The sequence below is a fragment of the Chiloscyllium punctatum genome, chromosome 5, assembly GCF_047496795.1.
Source record: "Chiloscyllium punctatum isolate Juve2018m chromosome 5, sChiPun1.3, whole genome shotgun sequence".
NCBI classification, from domain to species: Eukaryota; Metazoa; Chordata; class Chondrichthyes; order Orectolobiformes; family Hemiscylliidae; genus Chiloscyllium; species Chiloscyllium punctatum.
In genome coordinates, this window is record NC_092743.1 from 36,796,461 (window position 1) to 36,816,354 (window position 19,894).

The 19,894-nt window shown below is 42.4% G+C and overlaps 1 protein-coding gene across 5 annotated transcripts in view; it reads left to right on the forward strand.

The window, feature by feature from the left end:
- The first annotated feature begins 140 nt into the window (after positions 1 to 140).
- snap47 (synaptosome associated protein 47) overlaps positions 141 to 19,894 on the forward strand; it is a 61,867-nt gene continuing 42,113 nt past the window's right edge. Inside the window, exons 1-2 of one of the 5 annotated variants that reach the window (XM_072570046.1) lie at positions 141 to 235; positions 9,692 to 10,252. In XM_072570046.1, coding sequence (XP_072426147.1) covers positions 228 to 235; positions 9,692 to 10,252 — 569 coding nt within the window. In that variant the 5' untranslated portion in view covers positions 141 to 227. Of the gene's footprint in view, positions 236 to 758; positions 936 to 6,447; positions 6,710 to 9,022; positions 9,274 to 9,691; positions 10,253 to 19,894 lie in introns of those variants that run through there. The other 4 variants (XM_072570047.1, XM_072570045.1, XM_072570048.1 and 1 more) reach the window with 4 other exon arrangements.

Genomic DNA, 19,894 nt, shown 5'->3' on the forward strand with positions numbered 1-19,894 from the left:
ATTGTTCCGAGATGGGAAGGGGCAGAGCCGGTGATTGATTGACAAGAGCTAGGAAGGGGCGGGGTCAGTAAATGAGTGGCAATGAATGGGATGGGGCGAGGTCTGAATGATTGACAGGATCTCGGTGGTGGGCAGGGCCTGTGGTGCACTTTGTCGATGGGAAGGATCAGGGTCTGTGGTATTGTCCGCGATGAGCAGGGGCGGGGTCAGTGAATGATTAACAGGAGATGGGAAGGTAAAAACAATGACTGCAGATGCTGGAAACTAGATTCTGGATTAGTGGTGCTGGAAGAGCACAGCAGTTCAGGCAGCATCCAAATAGCTTCGAAATCCCTGATGAAGGGCTTTTGCCCGAAACGTCGATTTCGAAGCTATTTGGATGCTGCCTGAACTGCTGTGCTCTTCCAGCACCACTAATCCAGAAAGGAGATGGGAAGGGGCGGGGGTCGGTATGTGATTGACAGGAGACAGGAAGGGGTGTGGTCTGTGCAGTTGTCCGCGATGGGAAGGGGCTGGGTCAGTGAATGATTGACAGGAGAAGGGAAGGGGCGTGGTCTGTGGTGTTGTCCGCGTTGGGAAGGGGCGGAGGTCGGCACGTGATTGACAGGAGCTGGGAAGGGGCGTGGTCTGTGGTGTTGTCCGCGATGGGAAGGGCCTGGGTCAGTGAATGATTGACAGGAGAAGGGAAGGGGCGGGGTCAGTGAATGATTGGCTGGAGATGGGAAGGGCGGGGTCAGTGAATGATTGGCAGGAGACGGGAAGGGGCGGGGTCAGTGAGTGACAGTGTCGTTCAGGAGGCAGCTTGAGAAAGGCCGGCGGGAGGTGGAGCTCTGCTGAGAGACAGATCTTGAGTGGAGTTAGCGAGAGATGCGAGCTCTTGGTTAGCTGCCCGGAGCGATGGAAAGGGCCTGAGACTGGGGAACAGAAGCAACGGCGTGAGTATTTGCAGACAGCGAGGGCCTGGCCTCCGGGCCACAGTCCTGTGAGGGAGCAAGAGTGTTTGGGGCACAGAGAGAAGGGACCCCAGGTTCTGCAGAGTGAGAGGGAATCTCCCGGGAGAAATCTTGCAGGAGAAAGCAGGTTATTTGAGGGCGATATTGCAGGAGGTAAATCCCCCAGGAGAGAAATATCTTGAGTTAAGTCTTTACAGGTTAATATCATTTCATGAGAGAAATCCTGCAGGAGTGACCAGATCTAGGGCCAAGTACATATTGCCCGAAAGAATGTCCAGACATTAATCCTGCGGCAGTGCGAGACGTTAGTAGCTTGGAGTGGAGAAGGTTGCTGGCTGATAGAGTAAAATAGAATAGCTCCTGACATGGGAAACAGAGAAAAAATAAGCAGGAAATATGGTGATAGAAGTACGCTGGATATAGAGCAAATTAAAAGAGCGACATAGATGAGTCACCCGAAAGTAGAGGGAAAATAAAAAAAACTAGCGCCACAGTAAAACCCCTGGGAATATGCAGAAGAAAACAAACAATGTAATGCACAATGTGCAAAGAATTATAGAAACGAAAATTAGTTGGAAATAAAACAAGTTAGTCGAACAGAGATGGGTAGCAGACTGAAAGATGTAAGGAGTTTTACTTGCAAAGAAGTGTTCTCTTACAGACTGAAGTTCCAAAGAAATTGCAGTAAACTTGCAGGTGGTGAAGCAGCCAAATGGTCTGTTGGTCTTCATAGCAAAAGGGTTTTAGTCCAGGAGCAGGGATATCTTGCTACTGTTGTACCGAATCTTGGTGAGTCCTGGAGTATTGTGTGCAGTTCTAGTCTCTTCGCCTGAAGAAGGATGCTCTGGCTGTGGAGGGAGTGCAATGAAGGTTTACCAGATTGATTCCTGGGATGAAAAGACTGATGTATGAAGAGATACAGAATTCAATTATCGAGTCATATAGCATGGAAACAGAGCCTTAAGCCCAACGTTCATGCTGACCAGGTTTCTGAAACTGAACTAGTTCCATTTGCCTGCATTTGGCCCTTACCCCTCTAACTCTTTTTTTTTATCCATGTACCTGGCCAAATAACTTTTAAGTCTTGTAATTGTACTTTCCTCTATTACTTCCTCTGTCAGCTCATTCCATATATGCACCTCCCTCTGCATGAAGAGGATTCCCCTCAGCTCCCTTTCAAACCTTTCCTTTCTCAATCGAAACTCATGCCCTCTGGTTTTGGACTCGCCGACCCTGGGGAAAAGATACTGGTAATTCACCATGCCCTCATGATATTATAAAGATCTATAAGGTCACCCCTTAACCTTCTACACTCCAGGGAGAAAAAAAACATTCCTCTCCTTATAATTTAAGCCCTCCAGTCTCAGTAACATCCATGTAAATCTTGTATGGAACCTTTCCAGTTTAATAAAGCAAGGTAACCAGAATTGTATGCAGTACTGCAAATGTGGCCTGACCAATGCCCTGCACTGCTGTAACATGATGTCTCAACTCCAACACTCAGTACTCTGACCATTGAAGGCAAGTATGCCAAATGCCTTCGTCACCATCCTGTCTACCTGTGATGCCACTTTCAAGGAACTATAGACTTGCACCCCTATGTGTCTCTGTTTGATAAAATCCATTGGATCCTACTATTAACTGTGTAATTCCTGCTTTGCTTTGCCTTTCCAAAATGCAACAACCTCGTATTTATCTAAATTAAAATCCATCTGTCATTCTTTGGTCCAGTGACCCAGTTGGTCAAGATCCATTGTAATCTAGATAGTTAAAAATCTCATAACACCAGGTTATAGTCCAACAGGTTTAATCGGAAGCACAGTAGCTTTTGGAGCGACGCTCCCTCATCAGGTGATTGTGTCACCTGATGAAGGAGCGTCACTCCAAAAGCTAGTGTGCTTCCAATTAAACCTGTTGGACTATAACCTGGTGTTGTGATTTTTAACTTTGTACACCCCAGTCCAACACCGGCATCTCCGAATCATTAATCTTAGATCACCTTCTTTGCTGTCCACTCTACTACTAATTTTGGTGTCATCCACAAACTTACTAACCATGCTTCCTATTGGGGAAATCATTTACTTAAATGATGAACAACAGTAGACTCAGCATTAATCCTTGAGCCACACCACTGGTCACAGGCCTCCAGTCTGAACAACAACCCCCTATCCATACCCTCTGTCTCTCACCATCAAGCCAATTTTGTATCTAATTAGCTAGCTCTCCCTGGATCTCGTGTGGTCTAACCTTAGCAACCAATCTACCATGCAAAACTTTGTCGAAGGCCTTGCTAAAGTTCATGTAGACAATGTCTGCCACGCTGCCTTCATCTATCTTCTTGGTCACCTCTTCAAAAGCCTCCATCAAGTTAGTGAAATGATTTCCCATGCACAAAGCCATGCTGACTATCCTTATTTGGTCCTTTTTTTTCCAAATGCATATAGTTCATGTCTCTCAGAATGCCTTCCAACAACTTACCCACTAGTGACATCAGACTCACTTCTGTAGTTCCCTGGCTTTTCCTTGCCACCTTTCTTAAATAATTCACATTATCTACCTCCAGCACCTTCTGCAATGTGGACTGTGTTCAACTACTTTTCATCACTTTATATAAATGATTTGGATGGGAGCGTAAGAGGTACAGTTAGTAAGCTTGCAGATGACACCAAAATTGGAGGTTTAGTGGGCAGCAAAGAAGGTTACCTCAGATTAAAACAGGATTTTGATCCAATGGGCTGAGAAGTAGCAGATGGAGTTTAATTTGGATAAATGTGAGGTGCTGCATTTTGGGAAGCAAATCTTAGCAGGACTTTTATGCTTAATGGTAAGGTCCTAGAGAGTGTTGCTGAACAAAGAGACCTTGGAGTGCAGGTTCATAGCACCTTGAAAATGGAGTCGCAGGTAGATAGGATAGTAAAGAAGGCGTTTGGTGTGCTTTCCTTTTATTGGTCAGAGTATTGAGTGCAGGAGTTGGGAGGTAATGTTGTGGCTGTACAGGGCATTGGTTAGGCCACTGTTGGAATATTGCATGCAATTCTGGTCTCCTTCCTATCGGAAGGATGTTGTGAAACTTGAAAGGGTTCAGAGAAGATTTACAAGGATGTTGCCAAGGTTGGAGGATTTGAGCTATAGGGAGAGGTTGAATAGGCTAGGGCTATTTTCCCTAGAGCATTGGAGGCTGAGGGGTGACTTTATAGAGGTTTATCATGAGGGGCATGAATAGGTTAAATAAATAGGATATAATGGGGTGGAGGAGTCTGGAACTAGAGGGCATAGTTTTAGGTTAGAGGGGAAAGATATAAAAGAGACCTAAGGGGCAACTTTTTCATGCAGAGGGTACATGTATGGAATGAGCTGCCATATGAAGTGGTGGAGGCTAGTACAATTGCAACATTTAAAAGGCATCTGGATGGGTATATGAATAGGAAGGGTTTGGAGGGATATGGGCCGGGTGCTGGCAGGTGGGACTAGATTGGGTTGGGATATCTGGTTGGTATGGACGAGTTGGACTGAAGGGTGTGTTTCCATGCTGTACATCTCTATGACTCTAAGACATCACTATTTACTTTCCTGAGTTCCCTAGCTTCCATGTCTTTCTCCACAGTAAATGCTGAATTGTTTGTTTAAGATCTCACTCCATACATCGATGGCCTGTTGATTTTAAGGGGCCTTATTCGTTCTCTTTTGCCCTTCATATACTTGTGGAATCTCTTTACAATCTCCTTAACCCTATCTACTAAAGTTCTCTCATGTACCCTCTTTGCCCTCCTGATTTCCCTCTTAAATGTACACCTCCAATACTCCGCAAGGGATTCACTTGATTCCAGCTGTCTATACCTGGCATGTGCTTCCTCCTTCTTCTTGACTAGAGCCTCAATATTTTTATTTATCCAGTATTCTCTCTTCCTGCCAGCCTTACCCTTCACACGAACAGGAACATGCTGTCTCTGAATTCTTGTTATCTCAGTTTCTAAAGCATCCCACCTCCAAACAGCCTTCCCCAACCAACTTTTGAAAGTTCCTGTCTCATACCATCAACATCGGCCTTACCCAATTTAGAACTTCAACTTGTAGACCAGGCCTATCCTTTTCCTTAACTATTTTAAAACTATTAGAATTATGGTCACCGGTCCCAAAGTGCACCCCCACTAGTACCTCACTCACTTGCTCTGTCTTATTTCCCAAGAGGAGGTCAAGTTTTGCCCCTTCTCTAGTAGGGCCATCTACATATTGGTTAAGATTATGTTCGCTGGAGTTCAGAACAATGAGAGAATTTCAGAGAAACCTGTAAAATTATATGAGGACAATGCAAGGTAAATACAGAAAGGATGTTCTTTATAACTCGAGAGTCTGGAACCAAGGGTCATACTTTAAAGACAAGTGGTAGGCCATTTAGGACTGAAACAAAGAGGAATATTTTCACCTAGAGAGTGGTGAATCTGTGCAAATCTCTGACACAGAAAGTGGTTGAGGCCAAAACATTGAACATTCTCAGGAAGGAGTTAAATATAGTTGTTGGGGCTAAAGGGATTAAATGATATGGGGAGAAAGGAGGAACAGGATACTGAGGCCTGGTGTCTCAGTGGTTAGCACTGCTGCCTCACAGCGCCAGGGACCTGGGTTTGATTCCAGCCTCTGGCGACTGTCTTTGTGGAGTTTGCACATTCGCCCCATGTCTGTGTGGTTTTCCTCCGGGTGCTCCGGTTTCCACCCATAATACAAAGATGTGAAGGTTAGGTGAATTAGTCAGGGATAAACGTAGGTGATTTGGGTTTGGGTGGGATATTCTTCAGAGGGTCGGTGTGGGATGGCTGAGCTGAGGGGCCTGTTTCCACACTGTAGGGATTCTATTCTTATGAGTTTGGTGTTGAGCCATGACCATATTAAATGTCGCAGAGGCGTGAAGGGCTCGAATGGCCTACTCTTGCTCCTATTTCCTGTTTCTATAGGGATCTCAACAATAACAATGTATGTGCTGTATGCAGACGTGCATGACCACATCAGTGTAATTGCCAGGGAGCTACTGAGGTAGAAAGGTATGAAACTGTATTGAGATAAGCAAATTAACTTCATATTTGCAGTACCAAAGAAAGAGGAGAGAATAAGAGGCTAAATCCTTGTGAACTGATTTCTGGAATTTTCATTAAAGGTTCAGACTTACTGGATTGAAGTGGAACAGAGGAAAAAGTTTTAAGAGAGCTGTGTTAGTGAGGAGGATTGTTAAATAAAACAAATGATGTGTAAAGCTAATTTCTCACTGATTTATTTGTTTATGGTTAACACTTAAACACTATGAGCCGTGATGAAATTGTTAGAGGTCTTGCCTGCGGGTCACGGGGTTTTCAGTTCAAAGTCCAACTGTCGGGTGAGAATAAAAATAAAACCTGTAGCCTCCGAGCACTCAGCAAGGTCTATATTGTCAGATGTCTTGTTTTTTGCATAAGATGCTAAACAGAAGCCCATCTGCCTGCTTGGTGGTTGTAAAAATTCCTATGACCCTGTTCAAAGAGAATAGTGGTGTGCTGGTCAATATTTATCCCTGGATCAAATCACAAAAGAAGATCATCATGTCATCAGTTTATGGGAACTGGCTTGCTTCTTCGTTACCTGCATTACAACTATGACTACAACTTTGAAAGTTCTAGATTGTTTGATTGTAAAGTGCTTTGAGATGTCCAGTGATAATGAAGCACCATGTATATCCACAAACTTTCTCTGTTCAATGCTGGATGATGATGTTTAATGGCTCCTTCCAGGTATTGCTTCGATCTTCTTCAAACTCACAGGGAAAAAGAACAGTTTGAAAAGAAATCTACTTAAATAAGAGCACATTGGTCACACTGCATGTACACTTTGAAGTGCACAAGATAAATCAAGCCAAGAAGTCTCATTCACCAGTAATTTTTCCCCTTCTGGGCCTCCACCATCATCATCCTGATGTCCAAAATACTGACCTGTGAGCTTACAGTCAGAGCAAATTACTGTAAAATCTTCATGCTTTGTTCCTCTCCAAAGGCCTTCAGTGTGTGCCCCCTCTCAAGGTTTTGGCCATCTTTCCTGGAATACCTTGTTGAAATTCCTCCGGTCAGGTTTCTACTCCTGCCACAGCATGTCCAATTGGTTGGCCACAGGACCACATCTGAACTACATGTGACTTTGGAGCCAAACCAATGTGATTGATTCTTAAGTGCCCTCTGGGCATTTAGGGATGGGCAATAAATGCTGCATGGCCAGTGATGTCCTCATAGAGTCATAGAGATATACAAGCATGGAAACAGACCATTTGGTCAACTCATCTATGCCAAGCAGATATCCCAAACTAATCTAGTTCCACTTGCCAGCAACCAGCCCATATCCCTCCAAACCCTTCCTATTCATGTACCCATCCAGATGCCTTTTAAATGTTGCAATTGTACCAGCCTCCACCACATCCTCTGGCAGCTCATTCCATATGTGTACCACCCTCTGTGTGAAAAAGTTGTCCCTTAGTTTTCTTTTATACCTTTCCCCTCTCATCCTAAACCTATGCCCTCTAGTTCTGGACTCTCCCACCCCAGGGAAAATGACTTTGTCTATTTACCCAATCCATGCCCTTCATGATTTTATAAACCTCTATTAGGTCACCCCTCAGCCTCCGACACTCCAGGGAAAACAGCCCCAGCCTAATCAACCTCTCCCTATAGCTCAAATCTGCCAACCCAGGCAACATCCTTGTAAATTTTTCCTGAACCCTTTCAAGTTTCACAACATCCTTCCGATAGGAAGGAGACCAGAATTGCCGCAATATTCCAACAGTGGCCTAACCATGTACTGTACAGCTGCAATATGACTTCCCAACTCCAGTACTCAACACTCTGCCCAATAAAGGAAAGCATACAAAACACCTTCTTCACTATCCTGAGAACCTGCACTTCAAGGTCTCTTTGTTCAGCAACATTCCCTAGAACCTTACCATTAAGTGTATAAGTCCTGCTAAGGTTTGCTTTCCCATATTGCAACACCTCACATTTATCTGAATTAAACTCCATCTGCCACTCCTCAGCCCATTGGCCTACCTGATCAAGATCCTGTTATAATCTGAGGTAACCACCTTCGCTGTCCACTATACCTCCAATTTATTCATCCTGTGAATGAATAAAAAAAGGAAATTGTTGCTTGTAAAACAGAGGTGAGCAATAGAAATGATTGGAAGGGTTAGGAGAAGGATTTTTAGAGATTTAATGAAGTTTTCAAGGTATGAAGGAACTTAACTGAGACAATGTGTTTAAAACCAAATATTTTATATGTGAGATAAATAAGTTGGTTAGTAAGACAGGAGCTTAAGTGGGATATTTTCACCCATAAAATACTTCGATAATGCAGTAGTTCACAAACACAACCTATTCCAACTTGTGAAACGTTTCAGGGAACAGAGATGTATGCGCCAAACAACCCCACCGTCCTGTGGCTGACCAATTCAACTCCTCCTCCCACTCCACCAAGGACATGCAAGTCCTGGGCTGTCTCTACCACCAAATCCAAGCCATCTGATGACTGGAGGAAGAACGCCTCATCATCTGTTTTGGGGCCCTTCAACCACACAGCATCAATGTTGACTTCACTAGTTTCCTTATCTCCCCTCCCTCACCTCATCCCAGGTCCAACCCTCCAACTCGACACCGGTCTCTTGAACTATCCTACCTGTCCATCTTTCTTCCCACCTATCTGCTCTGCCCTACCCTGGACCTATCACTATCACCCCCCCCATCTGAATCTACCAATTGCCTTCTCAGTTACCTTCCTCCCCCATCCCCACCCTCCTGTTTATCTCTCAGCACCCCCTTCTCCTCCCCCTACCACATGCCTCATGAAGTGCTTATGACTGAAATGCCGACTCTACTGCTCCTCAGATGCTGCCTGACCTGTTGTGCTTTCCCAGCGCCACATGTTTCGACTTTGATCCCCAGCATCGGCAGTCCTCGCCTCCTCCTACATTTATGTAGTGCACTGTCTAACCATCTAAATTAGACAGAAATTGGCATAGAGCCAAGAAGTAATTACTTGTAGTGGTGGTTAAAAGAGTTTGAATCTCAATAGTTGAGTGGAAGTGGAGAGGTTTTGGGAAGTAATTCTGTTCTCGGTGCGCTATCACTAATAATGGGTTGAAGGGAAGAGGAAATACACAAGCACCAACTGTGTTGAAGGAAATTAGATTAAGTGGTTGGGTGCTGGAGAAACTTGAAGATTGTTAGAAACCGCCATTGAAATGGGCAGTACAAAAAAGCTTGGGCCTCTTTAGAAATATTTCGATGGGAAGAGCATTGAAAGACTTTGTGAAAAGGTGAAGCAGTTAACAAAATGTTTGAGTTAGTTTTTTGGTGTTTCTAAAAATGTTTGATTTGTAATTGTTTTTGTAATTGTAAATGGTTTCCAACTCCCACAAGAAATGGGTCACTCAGGTTACTAGAAGGTGCTGATATATTTTGTGGGCCTCTTTGAATTGACAAATGACCTGATATCGGAGCAATTAAATTTAATTATTTAAATTATAGTAGACTGCTTTCTGCGCTACAAAAAAATCTCACCCTAAAAATTCCCGATAAAATTATTTTTTAAGGGAGAATTTGTGTAATCGTTTTAATCAATTCTTCTTTATCATGCTTCTGCTGTAAATGTTTTGCCTTTTTAAAGGTATCTATGATTTCTTCTGCTGAACCCAAACTAAACTTCTCTCCTTCACTTGCCAAATGTGTCCCTAGGTATCCATCTATTTATCAACATACACACACACACCACCTGGGAGGTAGGAGAGCTGCTGTGATGAATAAAGACTTGTGCATCCATTCCTGGCCTGGTTCATACTATCTTGACAGTGAGAAACGATGGGTTTATGGCAAACTATCGCTCACACCGGGCCAATTGGCATTTACATCTGACAAGGAAGGGCTTACGCTGACCAGCTTCAAGCTCTCTGCCATCACCAGCATCAAGAAGGAGGCATCCAGCTTCATATTCAGCTCACTCACCGTGCTGGTAAATGGCAACGAGAAGCACTGGTTCAGTTCGCTACAGCCCAATCGGACAGTGGTATTTAACGTCATCGAGCACTTCTGGCAAGCACAGTTGCTTTCATCCGATGGGGTGGAAGTAGAGGCCAGCCCTGATCGCACATCCAAGGGGAAACAGCTTATTCACTTGGCTTCCAGCTCTCACCAACGCTTGGAAGACACAGCCAAAGTACTGCATCATCAGGGAGAGCAGTTTGATCGCATCATGAAAGGGCTGGACAAGATAGAGTCAGACATGGATGTGGCAAACAGGTATTGGAGCCATGTGGGTCTTATTTATGAGTTTTAAAAGGGAGGCAGCAAACTCCAGGAAAGGTGAGCTAAGAAAGCAGTGCAATATCCACTGTGACATACATGACATAAAAGGGAACAGTTTTGTCCCACATGCTAATGTATAGAGTATATGTCTCTGCATCTGCTCCCACAAGCATACAAACTGTACTATGCCAGGTAAGAGAAAAAAAAGTTGCTTACCCATTTTCCAAATTATGTCCCAGAATAAAATCTTCTCCCGGGTTACTTCCAACTAACAATAATTTTGTTTTTTAACATATTTCGGCCATTATCAATCTGCTTAGCTATTCTTCCCTTCCAGCTTTGATTATGCTTTCCCACTCTGGCCACTCCCCAGGTATGGTCTTCATTTAGCTCCCTCATACTCCAGTCTGTACCCCTTGTACTTTGCTGCTTCACAGTTGGTTGATTTTATCCATTGGATCTAACTTGTCCACATCCAGAACCATCCGACATCTTCCTCCTTTGCTAAAACGCATTCATATTCCAGGTTCCTCTTGGTTATGTTTGTTATCCATATCTATCTCTTAGATGAACAAAGGGTTGGAGGAAACTATGGGTTCATTCATTCTGCCCCTTTCTGTTGTTCATCGCAAATGGAAACCCTGCAATCTTGGAGGAATAAAAACAGACTAAAATCTCAGTTTAATTGGGGGGACAAATAGGTGGACAGTTCTTTTTTCAACTATTGAGGCGTTCAGGACTGTGACCTTGATGGACATTACCAGATTCCTATGAGTTATACCTTCTGATCTCCATCCAGCAAGAAGCAATTCTGATTCCCCAAGTTCAGCTATTCAATGTACACCACACAAGGTCTATTTGTTAATTTATTCATTCACAGGCTATGGGTCTTGTTAAATAGTGGCTGTTACCTTTAATTGGCCATTGAATTGAGTGGCTTCCTGGGCAGTTACAGAGGACATTTAAGAATCAAATGTAAGCCAGACTAGGTGAGGGTGGCAGATTTCCAGAATGTAGTGATATATTTTATCTGACAATAGTTTCATGACACTGTCGCTGACAAAGGCTTTACATTCCAGATTCCTTTTATTGAATTCAAATGCTCCCAACTATGGAGGTGGGGTTTTAGCTTCAGTCTCTGGATTACGAGTCTAGTAACATCACCATTATCCCATTCTCACCCTTACAACATAAATATACTATTTTCTAGGAGGGAAATAATATTTTGTGTCAGATTTGCAGGCATCTGCAGTATTTCATTCACCAAACATTAACTATGTTCAGGCCTTGTATAACCTAAGATTGTGGCCATTATTCCCCCCAGCCCCTTAACTGTTTTTTCCTTACTTCTGAAATGCACAATCTCTTTGAAAATTCTGTGTCACTTCAGTTTGGATCCTATGAATTTCCCAGTCCTTGTGCTTCACTGCTGTCACCTGGACCTTCACCTGATTGGGCATACATTCTTGATTTCCTTCTCACCTTTTCTTTCCTTCCCCTTCCCAATCTCTCTAGAATCGTAGAATCCCTACAGTTTGGAAGCAGGCCATTTGACCCATCAAATCCACACCGCCCCAACGAGCATCCCGCTCATCCTATCTCTGTAACTCTGCATTTCCCATGTCTAATGCACCCAGCCTCCTCATCCCTGGATACTTTGGGCAATTTTTGGCATGGCCAATCCACCTAACTTGCACATAGTCATAGAGATGTATAGCATGGAAACAGACCCTTCAGTCCAACCCGTCCATGCTGACCAGTTTCCCAACCCAATCCAGTCCCACCTGCCAGCACCCGGCCCATATCCCTCCAAACCCTTCCTATTCGTATACCCATCCAAATGCCTATTAACTGTTGCAATTGTACCAGCCTCCACCACTTCATCTGGCAGCTCATTCCATACACTTAACAGCCTCTGTGTGAAAAGGTTGCCCTTAGGTCTCTTTTATATCTTTTCCCTCTCACCCTAAACGTATGCCCTCTAATTCCTGACTCCAGGGAAAAGACTTTGCCTATTTACCCTATCCATGCCCCTCATAATTTGTAAACCTCTATAAGGTGACACCTCTGTGAGAGGAAACCGGAGCACCCATAGGAAACCCACTCAGTCAGGGGGAGTATGTACAAACTCCACACCGACAGTTGCCTGAGGTGCTGTCAGGTAGCAGGGCTGACCACTGAGCCACCGTGCCACCCTAAAACCAGCCTTTTCGGTTAAACTTTCAGTCGGCCTCCTCATATCTCCTCTACTTGTTCAGTGTCAACATTGTTCGGTTTTCCTCCTCGGAAAACTGCCCAAATTGTTTCAATCTGATGCTATATTGATCCAGTTATTGTCTGGTACCGAACAGATTGTGATTTCTTTTGTGTTGACTCCTGCAATTTCACAGTGCACATTAGAATTAAAAAGAAACTGTTTACTGCACATCAATATGTGTGCAACCTAGTATGTGAACAGAGGAATGATGTTTATATTGGAATGGAAGAGCTGGGTGCCAGAGGTAGAAGGTTCAAATTTGCATTCCTAGATAAAATCCTTGAGGGTGGGTTGAATACTTTCACTAGTTGGCTGATGTTTGCAGCCAATAAACAAAATTGCTTTTCCATTGAGAATGCATTTTTATGTTTTCATTTGCCTGTGAACCTTTTGGGACAATGAGATTCTGAAGCAGTAACCTATGCATGAAGAAAGCTGGGTCTAGATGTAATAGAAATTCCCCAGTGATAGAATATCATCAGGGATCCTGGAATAGCAGCTGTACAATTTCAAAACAGCCCCTTGTTTGTGCTCTTTCATATACTTTATGTATTGCAAAACTTACAAATGAATGGAAGTCAAGATTGTGCATTTCATTTTATTCCACTATACTTCATTTAATTTTAATATTTCATGTCTTTAATGATTTGTATAACTTTCTATTTGCACATATTGGCCTTGAGCTAATTATATCACATTTAAGGGCTGGTTCACACTTTGCTTATAGACCTCTAAATGTTTTCAGTCCTCTGGCCACACTTCATGTATAAACTCAGATTCTGAGAGCATGCTTTTCATAGACTTTGGAAAACTTTGTGGCGTGATGAAAATGGTGGCTAAGATATAGCTTCAGGATTTATATTTCTCTGGGTTTCTTATTTTCACCAGTTTAAGGGTGCAAGCTAGTTTAGATTGCAATCCCACACCTTGCACTCCCAATCTCGCTGGCTCAGTAGCAGGGGAAAGACAGCTCCTTGTCCTCTATAGTTTTCATGGAGTCAGGCCAGCGTTTAAAGGATTTGTGACTCATGGCACCTTGGAGATTGTGAACCATAGTTGGCCTGAGAGAAAAGTATGTGTGAATGTTACATCCTTGCCCTCTATGTCCCCAACCAACCCCTAGAGCTATTCCATTTCCATTCAACAACTATACACTTTATATAGCAACTATGGACCCCATAGAGACAATAGGATTAGATTCCCTACAGTATGTAAACAGGCCCTTCGACCCAACAGGTCCACACCAACCCTCCGAAGAGCATCCTACCCAGACCCGTTCCCCTACATTTACACCTGACACTGTCAATTTAGCATGGCCAATTCACCTGACCTGCACATCTTTGGATTGTGGGAGGAAACCGGAGCACCCAGAGGAAACCCACGCAGACACAGGGAGAATGTGCAAACTCCACACAGACAGTCACCCGAAGCTGGAATTGAACCTGGGTCCCTGGTGCTGTGAAGCAGCAGTGCTAAACACTGAGCCACCATGCCACCCCATGTTCTTGAATAGAGCATGTTGGTCTTCCAGAGGGTGAAAATGTGGAGTTAATAGAAGATATTAAAGAGATGACATGTACTGAATAAGTCTGTCTTCATTATAGAGCAAAGTCCAACTTTGGCACTGGTCCCCAGATGTTAGTAAGAAGTAAGCAGGTTTGACAGGGCTGACTTTGCTGTGATCCATCTGGTTTTGTTTCTTCCTCTCACTTTGAAGTTTGTTTTGTATGATTGAGCTGTTTCAGAGACCATTTAAGAATTGCTGACATTACTGTAGGTCTGGAGTCACACAAAGGCCCCAAAACAGATGGATTTTTACAACAATTATGATTGTTTCACAGTTGCCATTAGATTTGCTTTTAATTCCATATTTAATAACTGATTTCAAATTTCACCATCTTCTTTGGGATTTGAACCCGTTACCCTAAACATTAGCCTGGTCTTCTGGGTTAGAATAGTGCTGGATAAGCACAGCAGTTCAGGCAGTATCCGAGGAGCAGGAAAATCGATGTTTCGGGCAAAAGCTTTCATCAGGAAGGGCCTCATTCCTGATTAAGGGATTTAGCCCAAAATGTCGATTTTCCTGCTCCTTGGATGCTGCTTGAACTGCTGTGCTTACCCAGCACCACTCTAATCTTGACTCTGATCTCCAGCATCTGCAGTACTCACTTGCACCTGATCTTCTGGATTACCAGTCCAATGTATTATGATCTCAGACTACACTGCCAAATTTGTTAGAATCTGGCTTAGATCAGTAACATTTTTTTTGAAACATACACAAAGTATCATATCTTCAGGTACTAACTATAAAACTAAAACCACTCAAGGACTAAAAGATTTCATGGTTTTCAACACTAAACAATAAACTTTACTCGTTAAAAAGTTAAAACAGTAATATAGTATGCATTCTAACATCCAACGTTAACCTGAAGTCAATATAGTTTACAGACACACTGTGATTAAACTCCACGAAGTACATCATGTTGCAAATGTGGATCAGACACATCCCATGGATTTCTCAGGAACCTTCAACCTCTCCCCTCCCCTTCAGATGTTAGGATAGTGTGGGTCACCAAATATTATTGAAATTTTACAAGAGATTCTTGTCCTTCTCTTTTTGCAGACTTAGCTTTGGAAATTCCTCAAAAGCCAGTCTGTTGTGGACTGCCTCAATAACCACTTATGCTCTGGTAGTTCATTTTCCTGAGTCTGTGCTCTTCTAAATTCTGGGCTCCAGAACTGCACTCCACTTAATCACAGGTACAACTCTGGCTTTTCACAGACTGTGAGTTTCACCAAGCCTGTACTTAGTTTTTCCCTCATCTTTAAATTTACTCTGCTATACCAATCAAATTCTGCTTGTGAGCTTTTCAACTCCTACTTTCAGCTGCACTGAAATATTAATTTCTCCACACAAGGCCATTATGGTTTATGAATTTCTATTGAATACTAACTGTATAGAGGAGTCCAACTGACCCTTGGACCTCTGTCTTAGCCCCAACAATACAGAGCCAGTGGCTTTTGAAACACACTTTTCTGCACAGACCCTGTTTTTGGCTCTGTCTGTAACTATTGCTGTTCAGTGAACATTCAGCTGTTTTCAGTGAACTACTGAAATCTTGTAACAAGCCCATCCCTATGGCTGTGCAAAACTGAATATTGCAACCATCAAAGGAACTCAAATGTAACTAAGAGAAGACCAAGTTTTCTGAATGTTACAATTTTCACAGATACTGCTTATACAGAAACTAATGATTTCAAAAATGGATTTCATAACAGGTGATATCAACACGCCAACAGCTGCGGTTATCAACATGTATTTACTATGCATTATCTTTGCTGAGTCCAGATATTCGTTAAGGCATTGAAACTGCTTTATCCCAGAGAGGACATTGTTTTCATTATAACTCTGGCATCTGATCCATTGTGAATTTCATGATGTTTATTTACACAAGGTAAAGTGGTTTCAGGTGCTTATATCCTGTTATAGATACTTTAAAGGATCAGGATGATTGACACTTTTATTGGACTTTGGTAATAGATACGTTTAACACATCCTGTTGTCCCTATAAGGTTCATTTGTTTCAAACAGAGTGTATAGTGATTGAAGCGGGTTGACTAGGCCAGTTGGCTGGACAGCTGATTTGCAATGCAGAGTGATACCAACACAGAATATAGAACAGTACAGCACAAGAATAGGTCCTTTGGCCCACCATGTCTGAGCTAACCATGATGTTATTCTAAACTAATTCTGTCTGTCTGCATGTGGTCCAAATATCTGTACTGCCTGCCTATTTGTGAACCTGTTGAAATGCATTATAAACTTTGCTGTTGTATTTGCTTCTAATGCCTACCTGACAGTGTTCCGGGCATCTACTACCCTCTGTGTAAAAACAACTTGCCTGACACATTTCTTTTAAACTTTCCCTCTCTCACTTTAAACAATGGCCCTTAGTACCTGGCATTCCTACTCTGGGAAAGAGATTCCAATTATCTACCCTATCCATGCCTTTCATAACTTTACATACTTCTATCAGGTCGCTCACACTCGAGCAAAACCAATACAAGCTTGTTCAACATCTTATTCAGTCTGATCCAGACAACTGCGTGAGTTCAATTCATGCATCTGCTGAGGTTACCACAAAGACTTTCCTTCACAATCCCTCCCTTGGCCTGAGGCATGGTGACTCTCAGATTAAATGACCAGCAGTTATCTCTCTTGAATGAGCGAGCAGGCCGTGGTCTGGTAAGACTATGGTGACTTTACCCGTAGGATTGAGTGGCGGAGAAGAATAATGACTTGGCATGGAGGGTAGGGGTTAATGACATGAGGTGGTATGGATTAGATACCAGGTGGATGTGAGGGGTGAGGCCTAGGGCATCCATAGTTCATCATATTGATGTAGGTCTAATGTTAGTCTTTTTTTTCAAAAAATACATTCCTTCCTAAAATTTATACCAAAACTAAATCTAAGTCCAACTGTTCTGTAATGTATATTAATGAGGTATAAATTTCAACTGGTCTTGACACAGCATGTTTTACTCAATATGATTGTCAAAGTTTTAATATTCCCCTTTAAGGAAGTCTATCTGTAATCCCTAACTGCTCAGAAATATAATCAATAATTAACACCATGTAAAATGGCCAAGCAATCAACTTCGATTCAGGGCAGTTGGGGATAGACAATAAATGCTGACCTAACCTGTGATGTCCACATTCCATGAAAGAATTTCATGACAATCCTTCTCAATCTAACCTCACTTTGTGGCATGTGTCCCTCACACACAGTCCTTGGTATAGGTTGGATAAGTGAAAGTCTATAGTTTTCACTCCCTAGCTATACAAGCTACCATGTTGGATCTGGAATCAAATCTTTCTATTATTAGTTCATACTTCTGGCTTGTCAGTTCAGTAATAAAACAGCTAAACCGCTGTATTGTTCACATGCTGTTTTTAGCTGGTGTTCTATTAGACGACATTTATTTGGTGGTCTCCTAGCTGATTGATTTTTTGAAGTTAGGGTAATCACTATGTTCCATAATCATCAGACTAATATTTTATAAGAATCAACTTGAGACTTTTATTGCATGGATTAATTTCTTACAATGCAGAGTAGTTATGAGACAGTTACTCTGGGAGCAGTTGAAACTTGATTTTGTTTTCTGAAAGTATTTCTAAGGGTGGACTATCTTTGCTACAAATTGTCAGTAGGACTACCTATGCATGCATTATTGGCCATTTTTAGCTTGGCCTAGTTTCCCAGGAATTGTATTGCACAAATAATCACTAGTTTGACTCAGTTTATCATTGTGTTTGCTTGGAGATAGCTGTACCATGATGACTTAAAAGAAATGAAGTATCCTTTTCGGTTTTTCCAAAATATAAACAAAATTGCTAAAGCTTTTCTTAGGCTGGGACATATTGTTTAATTAGTGATCTGTGGCATGAAGGATAGTCTGCTACTGTAGTGTGTTTTTTTCTGAATAAAATAACTGGATAGTCTGTTGCTTGTTTTTGGGCTGAGGGTGATTATGCCGGATCCTGTCCATGGCAGTTGTGGGAAGGGGATTCTGCTTGTGTTGACAGTCTGCCACGGAAGTATTGGTGCTGGGTAGCAACAATATAAGGGCATATTCATGTTGGAATATGTGGGCTTGGAGATGATGACATTCCTGTGATATTTCTAATCTTGTCCTGAATGGTAGAGGGTCAGGAGAGGATGTCAAGTAAACATGCACTCTGGATAGTACAGGAAGGATGACGTAGAGAGGAGTGTGTTGAAGATTGAGTCTAGCAGCATGGAAGATTGTCAACAATACAAGATTACCATTGATGGTACCAAACTTGTTGAGTGTATTTTGAGCTGCTTCCATTCATTCCTGGCAATGGTGAACTTTGGGGAAGAGACTTTGAGAACTTGAGCCACTTACCAAAGACTGCAATTCCATTATAATTGCAGCATTGATATGTCTGGCCAAGTTCAGCTTTTGATCAGTCAGGATGCTGACTGACAAACTCAATAATAGCAGCGCTGTTGCAGTTTGTAGAGGTAGTTAGACCTTTTCTTACTGGTGATTTGCAGACACCTATGTAGCATGACAAAACTACTGTGTCTTGGCCCTAGGTCTTCCTTTACCTAGCACAAATTGTTAGAAGATCATTGAATGCAGAATGAACAACTGGGCACACAATAATCATCTTGCACAAACACACGCAATTTCATGACCTAGATAAATTTGCGAATTCTCAGGGTGATTGGGGCTTATATAATTGAATAAGCAAGAGAATGTGATTGCTTGTGTTTCAGTCAGCGTACGGTGTGCATCTGCATTGGATTACTTATTCTGTGTTTATTTTTTTGGAACAAATATTTCACTTAACAATCCCCAAACACTGCCTTGCTGATTAAGAGAGATATTTTTGTGTAGACAGCTTTGCACTAAATAAAGAAAAGATGGGAAAGAAGTAGATGCTGTACAAGATTTTGTCCTATCCGGTGTACAATAGGGGCACAAAGGCTGAGATTTCACAGTGCAGAATTATGCCTGAGCAATTCATAAAATGGGAACAATATAGATAATAAGGGAATAAGGAAAGGTGAAAGGATAGAAAATGGAGTTAGGTTTTGGAAGGTTTTTTCAAACAGGAGTGATGTTCCAGTGGGAATGGAGTGCAAGAGAAAAAAAGTAGGGGATATGAGGGTAACATACTGGCTATGTTAGTGAGATAGGAATAAAAATGCCATCAGTTCAAATTCCACCATGATTAACCTGTATCTGACTCCTGAGGTTGCTTACCAATAAGCTCATCTTTTAATTTCCCTTTGTGCTGGCCTATTATGCCACTGAGTTGGATCTACCTGGGATTCCCAACAATGGGAACATTCACAGTGGTGTTTTTAAACTAGTTTTATTGAGTGGACAGTGACTGCAGGATCCTACGCTGAACCAGGTTTAGATATAGCCAGTATGAAAGTCAGGACGAAGATGTTGCCACTGGTAGGTGAATTATTTTGGTCCCTAGTAATTTTTGAGTGTGATTTGGGATGATTTTTGCAGATTTTGTTTATTTTGGCAGATAATGCTCACACTGTTGGTAGCCCTTGAAATTTAGTCAGGATTTACTTTGTTGAGACTATCACATTGTTTTTCTCATTTCTTATTTGGAACGGTGAGCAAGAAGAGAGAATTGAACTTTAACAACAGCTTGTTTTAAGAAGAAACAAGATGGTGTGCGTATGCAGACTGGTCTGGAAAGATAATTGCTGGTAAATTATTGCTCTAAGAACAATGCAGATGTTTTGGCCCCAGGATGTTTAAAGCTCAAGGACTGCAGGCTGGTTGGATGTTGCATTGGCCAATCAAGGGAACGCAGGTGT